Source organism: Muntiacus reevesi, chromosome 9 (genome assembly GCF_963930625.1).
Source record: "Muntiacus reevesi chromosome 9, mMunRee1.1, whole genome shotgun sequence".
In the NCBI taxonomy this organism is placed as follows: domain Eukaryota; kingdom Metazoa; phylum Chordata; class Mammalia; order Artiodactyla; family Cervidae; genus Muntiacus; species Muntiacus reevesi.
The window spans coordinates 49232757-49253405 of NC_089257.1; the positions used below are offsets into that span (position 1 = coordinate 49232757).

A 20649-nucleotide genomic window follows, 5' to 3' on the forward strand; every position below is an offset into this window, starting at 1 on the left:
CTGTGAGCCGTCGCATCCCACCCCACCGACGGGGCAACACTCAGCAATTGCTAAGCAAAGCGCAACCGATCTCCAGAACGCGCCCCAGCAAGCCCACCGAGAGAGCCAAGGCCACCTCCTAGCCCCTGTGGGGAAAATGGCGCCTCTCAACTCTTCTCCCTCCCGGCTAGTCACAAGGACCACCCTCCCTCCCTCGCTACAAAATGGCGCCTCCTGCTGGGGCCCCAGAATAGGCATAATTCACTTGTCGGCGAGGCGTTGTCGCGCTGGGATGAGCGGTTCTGTCAACCAGTCAGAAGCAGGAACTTTGGTTCCGCACTTTGGGTAAGCCACTCAGCCGCTGACTGTAAGGCCAGGCGAGGCTGACGTCAGGTAAGGGGGCGCGGATAAGGCCGTCTTCTTTCGCGTCGCCTAAATTTGATCCAATGGCAAGCAGGAAGCGTCCAGTGAGTGACGTAATGACAGCCCAATGGAGGCTGGAGGCGGGCCTCAGAGCTACTATGCGGGTTGCGGGGCTTGGGGGCCGGGCGGCTGTTTCCTGTCCTGGTGCATGGTGGTCGGACGAAGGAATTGTTGGAAAATTTTCTCGGAGGTTCGTATATAAATGTGTTTTTACCCAGTGTGCATTATTCTCCGCCCGGCCGCCGCCCTCAGCGCGGCGGCGCGGGGCCGCTTGGGCCCGGGCTCTGGCTCCGGCTGCTCAACCTCCACTTCAGGCCTTGCCGATCTTACGGCCGGCCGCGGTAGTTGCGTCTGGGCAGAAGCGGAGTTTATTAATAACCCGCGGCCGCCACTCTGGGGCGGCGGAGCTTTTCTCTCTGAGGACGCAAACCACCCCCCCTCCTCCAAGTCTCGTCGCGTAGCGCCCCGCCTGTTCCCCTCTGGGGACCGCCGAGGGGAGGGAGTGAAAGAGGGGAGGGTGGAGCCCTCGGGAGCCTGGCGGCGCTTCTCGGCTTGACCTCCGCGCGGAGCGAGTCCCCAGGCGCCGCCGCGGCGAAGCTCCTCGGGCTGGGACGCTGGGCCCTGGTCAGCACCAGGCCCCGGCTGGCGTGCCGGTGGCAGAACTGGCCGAGGGCCCGATTGGGATCCCGCCTGCAGATTGCCCCCATTATTTCCTCCCTCTCAGACCATGCACACCTTTCTTGTTTCCCTCACTTGGAAAAAAAAAAAAGATTGGGGTCGTTGAGCCTAATATCGAATATTGGAAATAACTGATTTTATCATTCTGTTTTCTCGATTTTGGTGAAAAGAGTGAACGAATCCTTTCGTTGCTTTGTAACATTGTGGGACGTCCATCAATATTCTCTCCCCTTTTGCTTTTTTTTTTTTAACATTGTTTACTCATTAAAGAAGTTAAGTAAAAAGTGATAAAATGATTGCCAAACTGATTTTAAGATCAATTTAAGCTTTTGGAAGCGTGTCTGTAGTCAGCTGGTATAATCTAGTTGGAGATGTGAAAAATTGTAACTTCGAGGTTGTCGCCTTTGTCCTGAATCTTAGTAGATGCTGTAAGAGTGCAGTAGTTTTGTTGTAAAAAATCTGTGCAATATTTAATATTTTCCCTTGTTGGTCGCATAGTTTCAGTTGGTTATTAAGTGTTTAGTAAGAGACTTAGTAATGAAATCATCCAAAAGTTTCAGTAAGATAGTAACGAATTTTCCCCGTGTATTTAGATTACTTTGGAAATTGTTCAGTGTACAAATATTTTACCCATTTTTTCCATAGCCACCTTTTAGTTTTTAAAAATAACAGCTTTATTGATAGAGTATACAGACCTTTACAAATCACCCCGTTAAAGTATGTAATTAGGTAGGTTTAATGTTTTCACGGAGTTGTGCAACCATTACCAAAATTTTAAAACATGTTCACCGGCAAGAAACTCAGTACCCACTAGGTTTCTCCCGATTTCCCCATGATACACCTCTTTCCCCAACCACTAATCTACAAGTTAGTCTGTTCCCAGTGTTTCATAAAAATTGAATCACACAGTATGTGGGTTGTTGTGACTGGGTTCTTTCACTTAGCATGTTTGCAAGGTTCATTCATGTTAGAGCATGTATGAGTACTTCATTTCTTTTTGTTGCCAAATATTTCGTTGTTTGGACTAACGCCTTTTATTTATCCGTTCATCTGTTGATGTGGACTTTCAGGTTGCTTCTGTCTTGGCTGTTATGCATAATGTTGCTATAAACAATCACATTTATTTATTACTTATCTATTCATTTGGCTCCTCTGGGTCTTAGTTGTGGCATGTGCAATCTTTCAGTTACATCATGAACATGTGGAATTGATTTCTCAGACCAGGGAGCTAACCAGGGCCCCCATCATTGTGGGTGTGGAGTCTTAGCCAGTGGACCACCACGAAGTCCCCTCTACTGTTAGTTTAGTTGTTATTAAATATAATGTAGGTACAGTTTATGATCACTTGAGGACAACTTTCTTGAGTCCTGATGTTCTTATCATTACTTAATTTTGAAGTTCTTATATAGTTTTTGTTTTTATATATGTATTAAGTTATTTATTTGGCTGCCCTGGCCTTAGTTGCAGCATGTGGGATCTAGTTTCCCTATCAGGGATCAAACCCAGGGCCCCTGCATTGGGAACTCAGAGTCAGCCTCTGTACTACTAGGGCAGCCCTTGTTTTTATTTTTAATTCGAGAATTTTACCCAGTTCTTAGTCTTTTTGCTCTTGGCTTTATTTCAGGACATAGTGATTATTTAAAGAGTTGAGTTGTTTGTGTCATTGCTGATTTCTATGCTTAATTTGCATTTTAAGGGGTAGCTTTTGTAAGACAGTGTATTGTATTATCAAAATGATCTTGTTGTTAAGATGGATCTATACTGAAAATCTCCCTCCCTCTCATAGAAATAAAAAGTTGACAACAGAGATACACCTTTTTTCAGTTTCCCATAAATTTAATCCTATTTTAAAACAGTGCCACTGTGGGAACTCTGTACTCTGTGGAAATAACTCATCCATTAATGTGTAGACATAGGCATTTAACTCTAAACTGCATTTTTTTTGTACCTAAAATACCACTTTATAGAAATTCCTTGGTGATCCAGTGATTAGGCCTTGGTACTTTCACTGCTAGGGGGCCTGAGTTCAATTCTTGATTTCTGGAACTAAGATTCCACATGTGGCAGCTCTACCAAAATAAATAAGTAAATATGTTTTTTTTTAAGTCAATTATTTAAAATAACCTTTAGAAATTATTTTTTATCTTCTTTTTGAGGGAAAAAAATTTTCATAGGGATAAGGAAATTTTTTCTTTTTTTAAATTGGAGGTATAGTTGATTTACATTTTACTTGTTTAGAGTGTGTAACAGTGATTCAGCATTTTTATAGATTGAAATTTTTTATTTTTAGCTTTAAAAAAAGTTTTTAGTGGAGGAACCTTGAAAACATTATTTAGTTTAAGTGAAAAAAGACAGTCGTGAAAGACCATATACTATGATTCCATTTATACGAAGTGTCCAGAATAAGCAAATCTGTAGAAATAGAAAGTAGATTGGTGGTTACCTGTGGGTTTGGGAAGGGGGAGATAGGCTTTTCTTTTGCTGGTGATAAAAATATTCTGAATTCAGGTTTTGGTAATGTTTGTATACTCTAAATATACTAAAGTCCTTGACTTGTACACCTTAAATGGATAAATTTTATGGTATGTGAATTGTATCTCAGTAAAGGTATTTTCAAAAAGGAAAATTATGAACAAGAGGAAAGTTTCTCTTGAATAACACATCTCTGAAACTTTTTTTTGTTTTTTTCCTCTGGCAATACCACTTGACGGAAATTCCCTAGCAGTCCAGTGGTTAGGTCTCAATTCTTTCACTGCCTGGGAGCCTGAGTTCAGTCCCTGGTCAGAAAACCAAGATCATGCTTGTAGTAGGTGAAAATAGTGAATAAGACAGAGACATTTAGCTTCTCATTTAGCTTTAAACTACTGATAAGCAGCTTAGTTGCTCAGTCATGTCCAACTCTTTGGAACCCCCATGGACTGTAACCCACCAGGCTCCTCTGTCAACGGGAATTCTCCAAGTAAGAATACTGGAGTGCTTTGTCATGCCCAGGGATCGAACCCAGGTCTTCCACATTGCGAGTGGATTCTTTACTCTGAGCCACCAGGGAAGCCCATTAATAGCAAATATACATGTAACGCCATGTGCTGTTACAAGCGATTTTTATTTGTAGTACCTCTGTGAAGTACCTGCCTTTTACAGATAGAGAAACTGTGACACAGCATTTTTAAGTAACTTGCTCAAGGTCACAGAGATAATATGTGATCAATGAGAGTTTGAAGCAGGCTGGTTCAGGAGTCCTTATTCTTAAGTATAATGCTGTATACCATGTCTTGTAAGTATTCCTTCCTAGATATAACCCATACTTTATATCAATAGGGGAATCCTCCTTAGATATTATTGTATGTTTTAGTAGCTGGTTGCGGTTGCTATAAGTATGGGCTTCTCTGGTGGCTCAGTGGTAAAGAATCTGCCTGCAGTGCAAAAAACTCAGGTATGGTCTGTGGGTCGGGAAGATCCCCTGCAGGAGGGCATGGCAACCCACTCCAGTATTCTTGCCTGGAGAATCCCATAGACAGAGGAGTCTGGCAGGCTACAGTCTATAGGGTCACCAAGAGTCAAACGTGACTGAAGCAACTGAGCACATATGCACATGCTATAAATGCACTGCTTCTACTCTGGAGAAAAACAGGTAGTTAAAGTATACTGTGCTAAGTATTATGATAAGGGTATGGACAGAGTGTCTTGGGAAATACAGGTAAAGCATTCAGACCCAGTTTGGGGAGTTGAGATAAAACTTTCTGGTGGAATCTGAAGAATTTAGCCAAGTAAAGAGAGAAGGCAATGGCACCCACTCCAGTACTCTTGCCTGGAAAATCCCACGGTGGGCTGCAGTCCATGGGGTCGCTAAGAGGCAGACATGACTGAGCGACTTCCCTTTCACTTTTCACTTTCACACATTGGAGAAGGAAATGGCAACCCACTCCAATGTTCTTGCCTGGAGAATCCCAGGGACGGAGGAGCCTGGTGGGCTTCCGTCCATGGGGTCGCACAGAGTTGGACACGACTGAAGCGACTTAGCAGCAGCAGCAGCAAAGAGAAGGAAAAGTATTCTAGAGGGAATGAATGGCACTGTTTGGAGCCCAAATGCAAGAAGAGATACCTTGGGCTCATGTAAAAGTTGTTGAGCGAAATGGTTAGAAGGTGATTTTACCACTTATGTTGTGAAGTTAAGGACATCGTTTAACCTGAGTTTCACTTTTTTCATCTGCAAAATTGTGATAAAGTGATACTTAATTCATAGGATTACTAGAAGGATTAAATGATCTAGTAGTAATGCCTGGCATATAGTATTTTGGAAGAGTAAGTTATCATTATTAAATTTTAAAATTATTAATAATATTATTAAATAATAGTAATATCATTAGCTACTAGAATTTTAATCAGTGTTACTGGAATGTGGAATGTGAGATTGTACTAGAATAAGACTGAAGGATAGAGTGACCAACTTGTCTTGATTTGCTGAAAGTAAAAGTGTTAGTTGTTCGGTCATGCCAGTTTGTGAGTGGTTTTACTGTGTTTAGAACCATGGAGAAAAATAGTTACCTTAGGAAGGAGCAAAATGAGAACAAAATAGGATATGCCTGTGTATACACACGTAAGCACATTTTAGAGATTGAGTTCACACCAGTACCTCCAATTCCAGCTCATCCCACAGAGCTCTTTGTTTTCTTCCCTTATTCCATATTTGCATTTCCCTTCTTCCTTAATGAGAGCTCTGGCTTCCAACAGCATTTACACATTTATTCAATGCTCAGTCTTTTATTATGTCTAAAATAGTTTCCAAGCTGTTTTGCCTTTGAAAGTGTTAGTCGCTCAGTGGTGTCTGATTCTTGCAACCCCAGGGACTGTAGCCTGCAGGCTCCTCTGTCCTTGACAGTCTCCAGGCAAGAATACTGGAGTGGGTAGCCATTCCCTTCTCCAGGGGATCTTCCCACCCCAGGGATGGAACCTGGGTCTCCTGCATTGCACGCAGATTCTTTACTGTCTGAGTTAACCAGAGAAGCCCTTGCCCAAGACTGTTCCAGTTTTTTTTATTATTATTATTTATTCTTTTATATATATACATATATTTTATTGAAGTGTAGTTGACTTACAGTGTTTCAGATGCACAGCAAGGTGATTCAGTTATACAAATATACATATATTATTTTTGAAATTATTTTCCATCATAGAGTATTACCTGATTTTGACTATGGTTCCCTATGCTATACAGTAAACCTTTGTTGCATATCTATTTTTTAATTAGAAATCTAGTATTCTATTCATAAGTCAAACAAGTGGAATAAAAATGTCATAATTTTTTTAGTTAAGCAAAAATCCATATATTTTTAAAAATATATAAAGTATACATGTTTATATATAAGTATACAAAAGCTTTTCTACTACACTTGATAAAGACTTGGGAAAGAATATCCAAAAAAAAGAGATGGCAAACATAAGCTAAATGAAATGGGAACACTGAATATGAGATATCAAAAGTGAAACAAACTAGATAAAAGTAAAAGTTCATCATGTAGTCCAGTTTTTAAACATGACTGCTCATTAGAAACATGGAGCTATGGAGGTAAAAGCAATACCTGAGCACTTGTATTTTTCAAAAAATTTCAAGATAATTCTGATATGTATCTGGATTTTAAAAAGTGATTACAGATTTTTCTGTTAGATCCTAGTTTGGGTAATATGGTAAGTGGAAGTGCATATATGCACAGGTTTGCATCCACTCAGCCAGTCTGTGTCTTTTGGCTTGTGCATTTAATCCATTTACATTTAAGGTTATATTATGATCCTGTTACCATTTTCTTAATTGTTTGGGGTTTATTTTCTGTAGGTCTTTTCCTTCATTTGTATTTCCTGCCTAGAGAAGTTCCTTTAGCATTTTTTGGATAGCTGGTTTGGTGCTGCTGAATTCTCTTAACTTTTGCTTGTCTGGGAAACTTTTGATTTCTCTATCAAATGTGAAGGAAGAGTCTTGCTTGGTAGAGTATTCTTGGTTGTAGGTTCTTCCTTTCATCACTTTATTTTTTTCTTCTTTTTTTCCTTTCATCACTTTAAATATATCATGCCATTCCCTTCTGGCCAGTAAGTTTCTGTTGAGAAATCAACTGGTAGCCTGTTGGGAATTCCCTTGTATGTTATTTGTTGTTTTTCCTTTGTTGTTTTTAATATTTTATCTCTGTCGTTATTTTTTGTCAGTTTGATTACTGTGTGTCTCTGTGTGTTCCTCTTTGGGTTTATCCTTCCTGGGATACTGTGCATCCTGGACTTGGTTGACTATTTCCTTTCCCATGTTCAAAAAGTTTTCAGCTGTTAACCTCTTCAAATATTTTCTCAGGTCCTTTATCTTTTCTCCTTCTGGGACCCCTGTAATGCAAATGTTGGTATATTGAAAGTTGGTGTGTTTATTGTTGTCCCAGAGGTCTGTCTTCATTTCTTTTCATTCTTTTTTCTATATTCTGTTCTGTGGCAGTGATTTCCACCATTCTGTCCTCCAGTTCATTTACCCGTTCTTTTGCCTCAGTTATCCTGCTATTGATTCCTTCTAGTGTGTTATTCATCTCTGTTTGTTTATTCTTTAGTTCTTCTAGATCTTTGGTAAACATTTCTTGCATCTCCTCAATCTTTGCCTCCATTCTTTCCCCAATATCCTGGATTATCTTCACTACCATTATTCTGAATTCTTTTTCTGGAAGGTACCTGTTTCCACCTCATTTAGTTCTTCTGGGATTTTATCTTCTCCCTTCATCTGGGACATAACTTTCTGCTTTTGCATTGTGATTAACTTTCTGTAATAACGGTTTTTGTTACAGCTGCTGTGAGACTGTGCTTCTGCTTGCTTCTTCTGTCTGCCCTCTGATGAATGAGGCTGCTAAGAGGTTTATGTCAGCTTCTTGATGAATGGGAAAAGCTGGGTCTTGCTCTGGTGGGCAGGGCCTTGCTCAGTAAAGCTTTAATACAATTATCTGCTGATGGGTGGGATTGGACACTCTCCCTGGTAGTTGTTTGATCCAACCCTGGGATCTGTGGGCTCTGTGGTAGACTTAATGGTGAACTCCAAGAGACTTTATGCCAAGGGGGACTTTCCAGTGCCCCTGTTCCTGTGGTGAACCCGTGCCGATCCACGCTTCCACAGGAGGCCCTCCCAACACTAGTAGGTAGTTTTGGTTCAGTGTGGTCACTCTTCCTCTCCTCTGGGTCTTGGTGCACGCAAAATTTTGTTTGTGCCTTCCAAGCTTGGAGTCTCTGTTTCTCTCAGTCCTCTGGAAGGCCTATAATCAAATCCTGCTGGCCCTCAAGGCCAGATTCCCTGGAGATTTCCAGTTCCTCTGTTGGATCCCCAGGCTGGGAAACCTGATGTAGGGTTCAGAACCTTCACAACAGTGTGAGAACTTCTTTGGTATTACTGTTCTCCAGTCTGTGGATCACCCACCTAGTGGGTATGGGCTTAGATTTTATCGTGATTGTGCCCCTCCTACCATATCACTGTGGCTTCTTTGTCTTTGGATGTGGGGTATCTTTTTGGTAGGTTCCAGCGTCCTCCTGTTGTTGGTGGTTCCAACAGCTGGTTGCAGTTTTGGTACTCTCTCAGGAGAGCTGAGCACACGCCTTCTACTCCACTGTCTTGAACTGGAAACTATACCAATTTTAAAACAAATTTCCCCCCAGAGAAGTAAAACAGAAGTGAAAGTTCCTTGACCTGGGAACCTTGTCAGTATTGGGCAAACCAGGATGATTGTATTGGAGAAGTTAATAGAACCCCAGTCATGGTATTTGGACTTTATGGGTAAGTGGGAAAGTTTTGAAGGTTTTTATGACAGAGAAATGCTCTGATTGGATTTGAAAGCACTTGGACTGTGCTGTCGGAGAAGGCAATGGCACCCCACTCCAGTACTCTTGCCTGGAAAATCCCATGGACAGAGGAGCCTAGTAGGCTGCAGTCCATGGGGTGGCGAAGAGTCAGACACGATTGAGCGACTTCACTTTCACTTTTCACTTTCATGCATTGGAGAAGGAAATGGCAACCCACTCCAGTGTTCTTGCCTGGAGAATCCCAGGGACGGAGGAGCCTGGTGGGCTGCCGTCTATGGGGTCGCACAGAATCGGATATGACAGAAACAACAACTTAGCAGCAGCAGCAGGACTGGTGCTGTGGAGATCAGGTTGAAGGAGGGTAAAGGTGGATTTCAGGAGGCTGATGTAATAACCCAAGTGGTGATGGTCGCCTGAATTAAGACTGCCTAATAAGAGAAGTGAATGCATTTGACAGATATTTAGGAGGTAAAGTGATCATTTTTGGTGATCAGTTGGAGATTAAGGGGGATTTGACTGCTGGGTAGGTGATTGTATCAATGAGGTAGAAAATACAAAAGTAGAATTTTATGGCAAACTGTTTTGAGATGGAAGTGGCTGTGGACCATGAATGTCATCAAGGCCAAGAAGCAGCTAGATAAATAGATCAGGAACCATTAAGAGGAAAGACTTGATCGTTTTAGAAAGCTTGTAAATTATAGAGATCTTTGAAACCATGGGAATGGATATGATATTCCAAGAGGAAAAGTGCATAAAATGAAAAAACAAATGAGGATGCAAACTTGGCAGGTTCTCAACATTTAGGAACCCGTCGGAGAAATGGAAAAGGATTAGCTAGGAAGTTGGAGGAAACCAGGAGCATGTGGATGCATAGATTCCAATGCAAGAGAGTATTCTAAAAAAGAGAAAAAGGTCAATGATATCAAAGACAGAAAAGTATCCATCACATTTTTTTTTTAATGTTTAACTATCGATATTATAATGTCTGGTCATTTAAAAAAACTTTTTGAAAATTTGGCGTATAATCATCTATGTTCAATTTGATGTTTTGGCAGTTGTATACATCCAGATGATCATCACTCAAAAGAAGATAATAGAACATGTCCATCACCACAGAAAATTCCTTTGTTCCCCTTTCCAGTCAGTCCCCTAACCTTGCAATCACATTTTATTCTAACACTAGATTAATTTTGGTGTTCTTGAAAGTTATATTAATGGACTATCTTACTTCCCTCAGCATAATAATTTTGAGATTCATCACTGTTATTGTTACATACTGTTATGTATGTATATATAGTTTGTTTCTCTTTATTGCTAGGTAATAATCTATTGTATGAATTTATCACAACTTTTTTTTTAATCCTTTCTTTTATTGTTGGACATTTGAGTTCATTCCAGCTTGTAACTATTATGAATAAAGCTGCTATGGACATTCTTGTATAAGTCTCTTTGTGGATGGATGAATATTTTCATTCTCATTCATGCCTAGGAATGGCCATTGAACTTCATGTTAAAATGGAGATCAGTGACCAACCAGAGAGTTTCCGTTCTTAGGGACAGAAATCAGATAGATGGCAGTGGGAAATGAGGAAGCATTCTTAGTAACAGCTGTTAAGGAAATCTAGCTGTGATAGGAAAGAGATACAAGTAGCTGAGTCAGAGGTGAGTTTTTTTGTTTTGTGTTTGTGTTTTTTAAGTTATTGATGGGAAGAAACGGGGGGAGAGAGGGAAATTGTTTACAGGAGAGGTCCATGAAATCCCTGTGGAGGAAAGACAAATGAAGTGGAGAGTACAGGTTGAAGAATTGGTCTTACCTTGTAGGAAAGTAATGCGGTAGGAGAGAAGGAAGAAACGTGCAGAAATGCAGTGGAGTGAGGTTTATTGGCAGAGAATTCCTCTGATGACTTATTTTCTGTGAAATTGAGGGCTGATTAATTGAAGTCCTGAAGGAGACAGAGTGGGGGGATAGCAGAAGAGGGGGTGGAGGTTTGAGACAAATGGAAAATATTTAAATAGTTGCCATGAGGAAACAAAGAAATGTAAGTTTTCTGGACAGGTTTGGGGATTCAGAAGAGGCTGGGATAGCCCAAGAACTTTTATGTCCTTTCAGGACTATTCCATCAAACAAGTTTTTAGATCTGAAAAATGCTTTGTAAATATGAGACCTATACAAAGTTATTTCTGACTAGAGGTGTATGTTTTTACTATCCATGTTTAGTGTCCTATTTCCTGTACTTTTTTGTACAAAGGATCTATTTTGTTGTGGTTGTCTGTCAGGAGTACTCTGTGTAATTTTCATAATTGTCTCACAATGTTTTGCTTCCCTTACCTATGACAATATGAGCAATTTGAATAATAAAATATTAACATATACAGTGTTTATCTTGAAGGAAATAAAGTACAACCTAGAATCACAGTTAGAAGTGGAATTTGAATATATCAGAACCTCTCTCCTTGCTACTTACTTCCTCAAACTCCCTAGACTCAGTGCAGACAGGCCAGGGCATGCTTAGTAAACTGAACTATGCAGGAATCCCCTTATCAAGCCCTGCTCTTAGTACTGCATTGTTGAGGTTTGAGAGAGATTTTTTTTTTTTCGGTTCTTTTTCATATCAGTGGTTCAGTTAAGAACAGACCATCACCAACATTGATGTTTCTGATGACTAGACATCGATGTCCATTTCTAAATTCTTGTCTCTGTTTTCACAGCTTTTTCTCACACATATTTTAGTTTTACTTCTCCAGGCCTCATCTCAACTTCCTGCCAGTCTGTTGTAAATCTTTCATTTCTGAATGTTCCTGGAACTTGGTAAAGCCTTCAAGTTTCAACATTTCACCCACCCACTAGAATATCCTACTTCTTTAAAATTGGTAGTATAAACTCTGTCCCTCCCTTTTACTCTTTAGCATTCTGTACAGCCTATGAAAACTATGTCATTTATTAGCACATTCTAACTACTCTGTGCTTAACTGAATTACATTGCATCCATGGAACATGGTTACTCCCTGGGTGTATTAATATTTAAATAAAACTGAAGAGATTTAGAGACAATTTTCCACAAAGGTTAATCAAAGCAGTGTAACTGAATCAGCAAACTACAAAGTTACAGAATAGCCTGCTATTTTTATGTTGGCTATACTAAGAAACTTCCTCATTCCAGGGTAGGAGATGTCATAAAATGCAGCACAAATGACCATGCTTAAATGAAGAAGCACTTTGTATATTAGTGAATTTATAAGGAAAATTTGTAATTAAGACCAGGTAATAGAAAGGTGTGACTTCTCAGGTAAGTGTGTAGGGGGAACCAGCCTGAGGTTAGAACTGGAGTTTGACAATTTCTGAAGGTCTGGTTTCTGTTAGTTCAGTTGCTCAGTCGTGTCTGACTCTGTGAACCCATGGACTGCAGCACACCAGGCCTTCCTGGTCCATCGCCAACTCCCAGAGTTTACTGAAGCTCATGTCCGTTGAGTTGGTGATGCCATCCAACCATCTTATCCTGTGTCTCCCCCTTCTCCTCCTGCCTTCGATCTTTCCCAGCATCAGGGTCTTTTCAAATGAGTCTGGTTTCTGTAGCTTCATGCAAAAAGACTTTAGGATTTGTTAATCTAGATTTCTTTTTATATCATTTCTTACTACAATAAAGATTACTTGTAGTTGAAGTCCTTACTCTTATACTTAAACCATTAGATTTATATTTTCATAATAATTCATGGTAATAATTGTATCTCACAATTTACACCAAATTTGAGAGATCTAAGGGCTTCACATTTTAAAATATTGGTCTGATGTAGACTCAAACCACTGAGGAAACCCTGATTGTTTTTTTTTTAGGGGATGAAATCAGCAAGTATTTAATTACTAATTTTCTTTAATGTGGGAAGCATGATTATCTTTATTTTTTAATTTTTGGTTGTACTGGATCTTCATGGTAATGAGGGCTTTTCTCTAGTTGCAATGAGTGGGGGCTGCTCTCTAGTTACATTGTGTGGCTTCTCGTTGCGGTGTCTTCTCTTGTGGGGTGTGGGCTCCAGGGTGCTTGGGCTTCGGCCGTTGTGGCTCCCGGGCTCCAGAGCACAGACTCAGCAGTTGTGGTGCACGGGCTTAGTTGCTCCACCACATGTTTGATCTTCCCGGAGATCAAACCCTTGTCCTGTGCACTGGCAGACAGATTCTTAACAACTGTACACCAGAGAAGTTCCTGAGAGTCTGCTTTTAATCCCTTTGGATATATGCCCAGAAGTGGGATTGCTTGATCATATGGTAAAATTCTATTTGTAATTTTTTGAGGAATCTCCATACTGTTTTTATTGTGTTTTCATTTATTTGGCCGTACCACTCAGCTTGTGGAGTAACAGTCTTTTTTGTTTGTTTTTGTTGTTGTTGTTGTTTTTTCTTATTTTTTTATTATTATTATTTTTTGTGGAGTGGCAGTCTTAGTTCCCTGACCAGGGATTGAACCTGTGCCTTTGGCAGTGAAAGCAAAGTATCCCAACCACTGGACTGCTAGGGAATTTCCTCCATACTGTTTTTAATAGCAGCTGCTAGTAGTAAAGAAACGGCAACCCACTCCAGTGTTCTTGCCTGGAGAATCCCAGGGACGGGGGAGCCTGGTGGGATGCTGTCTATGGGGTCGCACAGAGTCAGACACGACTGAAGCGACTCAGCAGCAGCAGCAGCAGTAGTAAAGAATCTGCCTGCTGGTGCAGGAGATGCCAGAAGCTTGGGTTTGATTCCTGGGTCGGGAAGATCCCCTGGAGTAGGAAATGGCAGTCTACCCCAATATTCTTGCCTGGAGAATCCCATGGACAAAGGAGCCTGGCAGGCTACAGTCGGGGTCACAAAGAGTCGGGCACAGCTGAAGAGACTGAGCACGTGTGCACATACTATAAACACACTGCTTCTGCTCTGGAGAAAAACAAGTAATTAGAGTATACTGTGATAAGAGTTATGATAAGTGCATGACTGAGCATTCATGCATGCACCATTCTACATTCCCACCAATAGTGCACAGATGTTCTAATTTCTTCATGTCCTTGCCAACACTTATCCTGTGTTTTGGTAGTGGACATTCTTACAGGTGTGAGGTGATATCTAATCATGGTTTTGATTTGCCTTTCCTCGATGATTAGTGATATTGAGCATATTTTCATCTTTGTTGGCCATTTATCTTCTTTGAAGAAATTTCTATTAAGTCCTTTGTCCAATTTGGGTTATTGTTTTTTGATGTTGAGTTGTAGGAATGCTTTGTTCTGGATATAACATGTGCTGCACTTCATAAGTGTTTTTTCTCTTTTCTTATGTTAATATTCATCATCATCTTCCAGAAAGGCAGGAGCTTATTACTTTACGTATGTCTTCCTTTGAGATTCCTGTTGTGCCCCACCACAGCCTCCCTGTGTCTGATTTTGGTCCACGATTCATTATTAAAGCACAGGAAATTGACTACCTTTCGCAAGGTGGCCCTTTCTGGAGATGCGTGTGTATCTCACATGCTTTTGCGTGCTCAGCTGTGCCCACCTCTCCGCAGCCCCGCCAGGCTCCTCTGTCCACGGGGTCTCCTGGGCAGGAGTACTGGAGTGGGTTGCCATTTTCTTCCCCAGGGGATCTTCCCAACCTAGGGATCAAGCCCGCGTCTCCTGCGTTGCTAAGTGGGTTCTTTACCACCAAGCCGCTTGGGAAGCCCCTCTCACATGCTTATTTACACACTATCTGAAAATGTTGATGCACAATCATGGCATGAATGTGAATATGGTGTGAGTAACTATAGAGTGTTTTAACTCTAGCTTATTTCATTTATTCAATATCATATTTTCCCCCACTTGATGATTTTCTAACAAAGGGCATTAGTTGTATCACGGAGTCTTTTTGAGAATAAGATGGGCTGTGACCTGACATCACTTATTATCTCTGGCAGTGGTAGTACACATTTGATCTCTTCTGAATCCTTTACCACCAAGGGTATTTGCCAGCAATTTGTGTCCAGGAATCAGCTGACTCTTCATCTTTGAGTTAATGTACATTTTTTTCAATTAGGATAGAAACTATAGGTGCTGAAGCCTTCCTAAGGAAATTTAACACTTTATCAGCTTTCAGACAAGAAAGAACTTTATCAGTTACCTGTTGATGTAGTTATTTGGAGATTTATAAATAATTGAATGAAAAGACAAATGCTTGAGTTATGGTCAAATGGACATTTTTTAGTATCATGACCCAAATTAACTTGTAATCTGCCTTTTTCAAAATTCACTATCTAGATGTATACTGTAAAAATCATGCAATACTTACTACATTTTTATAGGTGCTTTCCCTTCCATTTCCTTGTCTTATTTCTGTTGTATGATGACAGTACTTGTTCTGAAAATGAGCCTGTCCCAATCTTAAACTCACCAGGGAGCTTAATAGCAGAGTACCATTATTATTTTGAAGCTTCTCTGTTAGTCCTTAAAAGTAGCAAGGAAATAATTGAAGTTTCCATACACTCTATAAACAGATATAGATTATAAATATTTCAGGAATCCCTGAGAAGTCAGTTCTTGACTGGCTTTCTGTGAGTCTAAACCATAGTCCTTGGCTTTAATCCAAAGAAGGTGCAGTTTATAGTGTTTATAAAAGGAAAATCTTCTAGTCCTAAACAATTGTAAAATGTTACTAATATCTGTATATTTCCCTTTTAAATATTGACAGCTGAAATTAGATCTTTAGACCTGAAAAAGTCCTCAAGAGATGCTGTTGTTCAGTTCCCTGGCTTAAGGCAGCTAAATTATCACAACTTCTGTTAGAGACAACTCAAGGCCCACAGAAGTTATGGGACCTGGAGGTGGGAAAAGGGAGGCAGGGGGTTATGGTGAAGATTGGTTAAAGAGCCTTTAATGCATCCATTTATTCAGCACCTATTGTGTACTATGTGCCAGGTACTTTAGTCAGCAGAGAGCAGATAAAAATCCCTGTCCATTCTAGTAGAGGGAGAAATAGATAAGAAACAAACAAAATAAGTAAATACATGTAATGTCAATTTATTAGTACTCTGCTGAAGTGTAAAGGAAGGAAGAAGGATAGAGTGTATCATCATCGAGGGTTGGCGATACAGTTTGCAGTGAGGTAAATAAGGAAGCTCTCATCGAGGTGCCATTGAACAAAGACTGGAAGAAGACGAGAGAGTAATAATGAAGATACCAGGAAGACTGTTTCAAGCAGAAGGAACATCAAATGTAAAGGTCCTAAGGCAGCAGAGCATCCACTATGTTAGAGGGAAAGCAAGGGCACCGATGTTGCTGAAATGGAATGAATGAGATGTAGAGCAGTAGAAAATGGGGGCAAGATCATTGGCCTCACAGGCTAGCATAAGGACTTTTGGCTTTACTTTGATGACAAATCATCAAAGAGTTTTGAGAAGCGAGACAAGATCTAACTTTTCCCTTCAAAAAGGGCAGTCTGATTGCTGTGTTGATAGGAGACTGTGAAGGAGGTCACAGTAGAAGCAGGGAGACCAATTACGATGCTGTTGCAGTAACAACTTAGGGTAAGAGATGGTAGTGGCTTGGATCAGGGAGGTGAAGCTTGTGAGCAGTGGCCAGATTCAGGATAGATTTCTGAAGATTGTCCACAGAATGGACTCAGTACATTCATGGATTCTAAGTGGGAATATTCAACCATGTTAAACCCAAAGAATGCTAATTACAGGAGTTTTAGACATGGTACAGAACTGATGGGAAGACTTGTCAGTATGCTCAGTAATTTTCTGATGAATTATTAAAAGCATGCTTTGGACTTTGGGCTAATACTCTTACCCTGCATATTAAGTGAAATTTCAGCTTATTTCAAAGCACTCTATAACTTCCTTAGCAGTTTTTTGTAGTTCATAAATATTCTCTGTAGATTTTATTTTGTAAATACATTGTTTTTTGTTCTCAATGCCTGCATTTTTCTTCAAGGTAGAAAATGTTGTTAGCCCAGATAAATCGAGATTCTCAGGGAATGACAGAGTTTCCTGGAGGAGGAATGGAGGCCCAGCATGTTACCCTGTGCCTGACAGAGGCAGTGACTGTGGCAGGTGAGCAGCTTTGTTTGAAGGGACCCTGTAGGTTTGGAAATATTTATCTTAAGGGAAAAGGGGAAAAATGTAATTACTTTGTTCCTCCTCCCTTAGCTAAAGGCAACACAAAGCTAAGCCTTTTTATGAGCATTTTTACCTTGGTGTGGATGCTGGGTACAGTAGGGCATGGAAATATTTTTTTGTAAATGCTATAAGAAAGTCCATTTGAGTCTAAGTTAAGCAGTCTGCCTTTTGATTAATTTTTACTTAAAAACTTAAACAGCATGCACATATGATAGTTATCTAAAGAAAATACCTTTTGTTTTGTAATAGATGGTGACAATTTAGAAAACATGGAAGGTGTAAGCCTGCAAGCAGTAACACTTGCAGATGGTTCTACTGCTTATATACAGCACAATTCTAAAGGTATGTGGTTCATATACAGCCCATTGGTTATTACCAGCAATTCATAACCTCAGAGTTGGAATACCTAGCAATTATAACTTTTTCCTAACCCCTCCTAAAGATACTGTATATTGCATGTGGTAATTTTAAGTCATTTCAGTTTAACTTAAAAAATTTTGTTTTGATAATTTGAGGAAACCTTTTGAGATATTTGAGAAATACTCTAGGCTATCAGAATTAGTGAGGAAAGGGAGAGGGGGTTAGTTTCCTTGATCTATTATCAGTAAGACCTTTATCACTTTAAATTATTATTTAATATTTTTACAAAATATGCATAAAAATAGACATTTGGTTTAGCTTTTATTACATTGTTTCTAAGTCAGTGTTTACTTTGCTCCAAGAAATAGCCTAGTTCTTAAATTTCTTGTTTTTATGGAAACCTACTAAACACACGTATGCATAATCAAGAGACTTGTAGCCCCCAAGGATAAGAATGACAACTAACCTCTCATGCACTGATATGTCTTTCTGTCTTCCCAGTTGTAGCTTTGCTGTGGTCAGGGTCCCTATTCCTAAGTGGCTCTGAAAGGTATATGGAGGTTTGACTCATGTAGCTTGCTATCATGAGCCATTCTTCCTCTAATTGAAAATTGAAATTAATTGAAAATTGGAGGGGGAGGAAGGATGGCTGAGGGAGGATTTTCTGCTTTCTGTAGGATCACTGGATGTGTTATTGAATTGCCTCAGAACATTGAGGGAAGAAGCAAGATGAACATGATCTTAAGTAGTGTATGTTTTTATAGTTGATATCATTTTGAAATTGTATGAAGTTTAAATTTTTTGCTTGTGCTAATTTATTGGCTTAAATCTTTTGTTTCTAGATGGAAAACTCATAGATGGTCAGGTCATTCAGTTGGAGGATGGTTCTGCTGCCTATGTTCAACATGTACCCATACCTAAAACTAGTAAGTATTTGATACTCACTTACCTTCCTGATTCTCATACTTCAGTGTTTTCTGCCTCCAGCTGCCTCTTACTACTTTAACTTGGTCCTGGTCTCTAGTCCTCCTTCTGAAAGGAGAGATGGGTAGACGTCAAAGAGAAGATCTAAAGACTATTTTAACTTGAGACTTTCTCTTAGACATAATATAAAAGAAGTTACTAGGCTGTACTCTGGAGATAGATGGGCAACAGTTTTAAATGAATATTTCTATTAGTTGATCTAAATCCTACATGTCTTCTTATTTTCTTCTTTCTTTTCCCTCCTTTTAATTCTCCTTATCCCCTGGTATATATTCCTCAGGTATTATAAATAACTTTTTACCTTTAAACACTTATTCAGAGCAGCTTTGCTGAAATTATTTATATTCAAGGATCCTTAAAGCAAGCGTAGGTTTATATGATGTGTTTAATGGTTTATTGACTCTCTTGCTGCTGAATTATCAGAATATGTTTGGATAACATGGGATCTAAATGTAAACATTGTTTTTGAGCAGGGGACAGTTTGCGTTTAGAGGATGGGCAAGCAGTGCAGTTAGAAGATGGAACTACAGCATTTATTCACCATACCTCCAAAGGTAAATTAGCTCTGAACATTTGAATAAAACAAGGGAGAAGTGGGGTGTGGGAAAAATAAGACCTTTATTCAGTTGCTGAAATGCTGAAAGAAGAATTCTTCTCTCAAATATAAGATAACAGATTTTGGCACAGTCTGATCAAACACTCTTAATGATTTGAGTTGTCCAGTAGCAGTTTGGGCTAGCAAAACCCTGATTCTTGGGAAGACTTCAAATAGAGGCTGCTTTTAAAATATGAAATTAAAACATTTGAAAGTAAAATTTTGGATTTTTTTTCCTTTTAAAGGTATTGTCTTTAGCAAGGTCCTTTGCCCCTTGGGTTGGTCCTTAAAACTAAATAAAAATTTTAAAACTATCTAAAATAAATATGGCAAAATATTCATGCGTATTAACTTTGTGTAGGGAAGATCAGGGGATTGAGGTGAAATGCATAGGAGCAATGAGCACGGCTCTGCAGCCAGACTATCTGGATTCCAGTCTGGATCTGTTGTCTTTTAGCTGTGTGCCCTTGAGCAAATTATTTACCCTTCTTGTGCTTCAGCTTCATCATCTGAAATGAAGATTATAATATACATCCTCATCATAGGGTAGTTGTAAAGACAGAATATACAAACATCTAAAGCACTTGGAACAATATTTGTCACCAAGTAAATGCTCAATAAATATTAGTTATTGTTATTACTTTATAAAATATTTTATTATAGAATGATTGTAAATGTTTTAAAAGACTGTTTAGTTGTGAAAACAAAGAAAGAAACTTTTAAAAATTTAGAATATTTTAATTTGTAAGTAAATTTATTAAAGTTGAGGAAAAGTAAACTGACTTTTTTTTTCTTTAGCAGTGGAAATTGATCACAGGTTCACTGTAATTGGCTAGATTTATTATTTAACAATGCTGTGTGCATCTTGGTATGGTTATTTAGAGGGAAAAAAATATGATGGAGTCATATTGGCATGAGTTCAGATCCTAGTTTCTCTGTATAATGCTTTTGACTGTTAATTGTTAGTTTTTTATTTCCTGGGTCTTAAGAAAGTATCTTTACTTCTTCAAGCCTCAGTTTGCCATTTGTACAATAGGGTGATAAGTGTACCCCCTTCAGAGAATATTTGTGAAGATTGAGTGAAATACACACACAAAGCACATGGGCCCTGCTCATCGTAGCTGCTCAATAAAACTTCATTCCTTGCTTCCTTTAAACATGTAATTGTTTATCACACTACCTTTAATTTAATGCCGTTCTCTTCCACTTTCTCAGATAGTTATGACCAGAGTGCATTACAGGCAGTTCAGTTGGAAGATGGCACCACAGCTTACATCCACCATGCAGTGCAAGTCCCACAGTCTGACACCATCCTGGCAATTCAAGCTGATGGGACAGTGGCAGGTCTGCACACTGGGGATGCCGCCATTGACCCCGACACCATCAGTGCTTTGGAACAGTATGCAGCAAAGGTATAGCATTTTACTATGTCAAGAACATGCCAGGTAGAGCTGCTTTTGTTGTTGTTCAGTCACTGAGTCATGTCCAACTCTTTGCAACCCCATGGACTAGCACATCAGGCTTCGCTGTCCTTCAGCATCTCCTGGAGTTTGCTCAAACTCACGTCCATTGAGTCGGTGATGCCATCCAACCATTTCATCCTCTGTTGCCCCCTTCTCCTCCTGCCCTCAGTTTTTCCCAGCATTAGGATCTTTTCCAGTGAGTCGACTCTTCATATCAGGTGGCCAAAGTACTGGAGCTTCA

General features: G+C 39.7%; 1 protein-coding gene across 3 annotated transcripts in view; it reads left to right on the forward strand.

Moving 5' to 3' along the window:
• Positions 1-510: 510 nt before the first annotated feature.
• The window catches only part of ZNF143 (zinc finger protein 143), a 61388-nt gene continuing 41249 nt past the window's right edge, over positions 511-20649 (forward strand). The window contains exons 1-6 of one of the 3 annotated variants that reach the window (XM_065945116.1): positions 511-592; positions 16822-16940; positions 17256-17348; positions 18209-18292; positions 18821-18904; positions 20161-20357. In XM_065945116.1, the coding sequence (XP_065801188.1) occupies positions 16829-16940; positions 17256-17348; positions 18209-18292; positions 18821-18904; positions 20161-20357 (570 nt within the window). In that variant the 5' untranslated portion in view covers positions 511-592; positions 16822-16828. The remainder of the gene's footprint in view (positions 593-16821; positions 16941-17255; positions 17349-18208; positions 18293-18820; positions 18905-20160; positions 20358-20649) is intronic. The other 2 variants (XM_065945114.1, XM_065945115.1) reach the window with 2 other exon arrangements.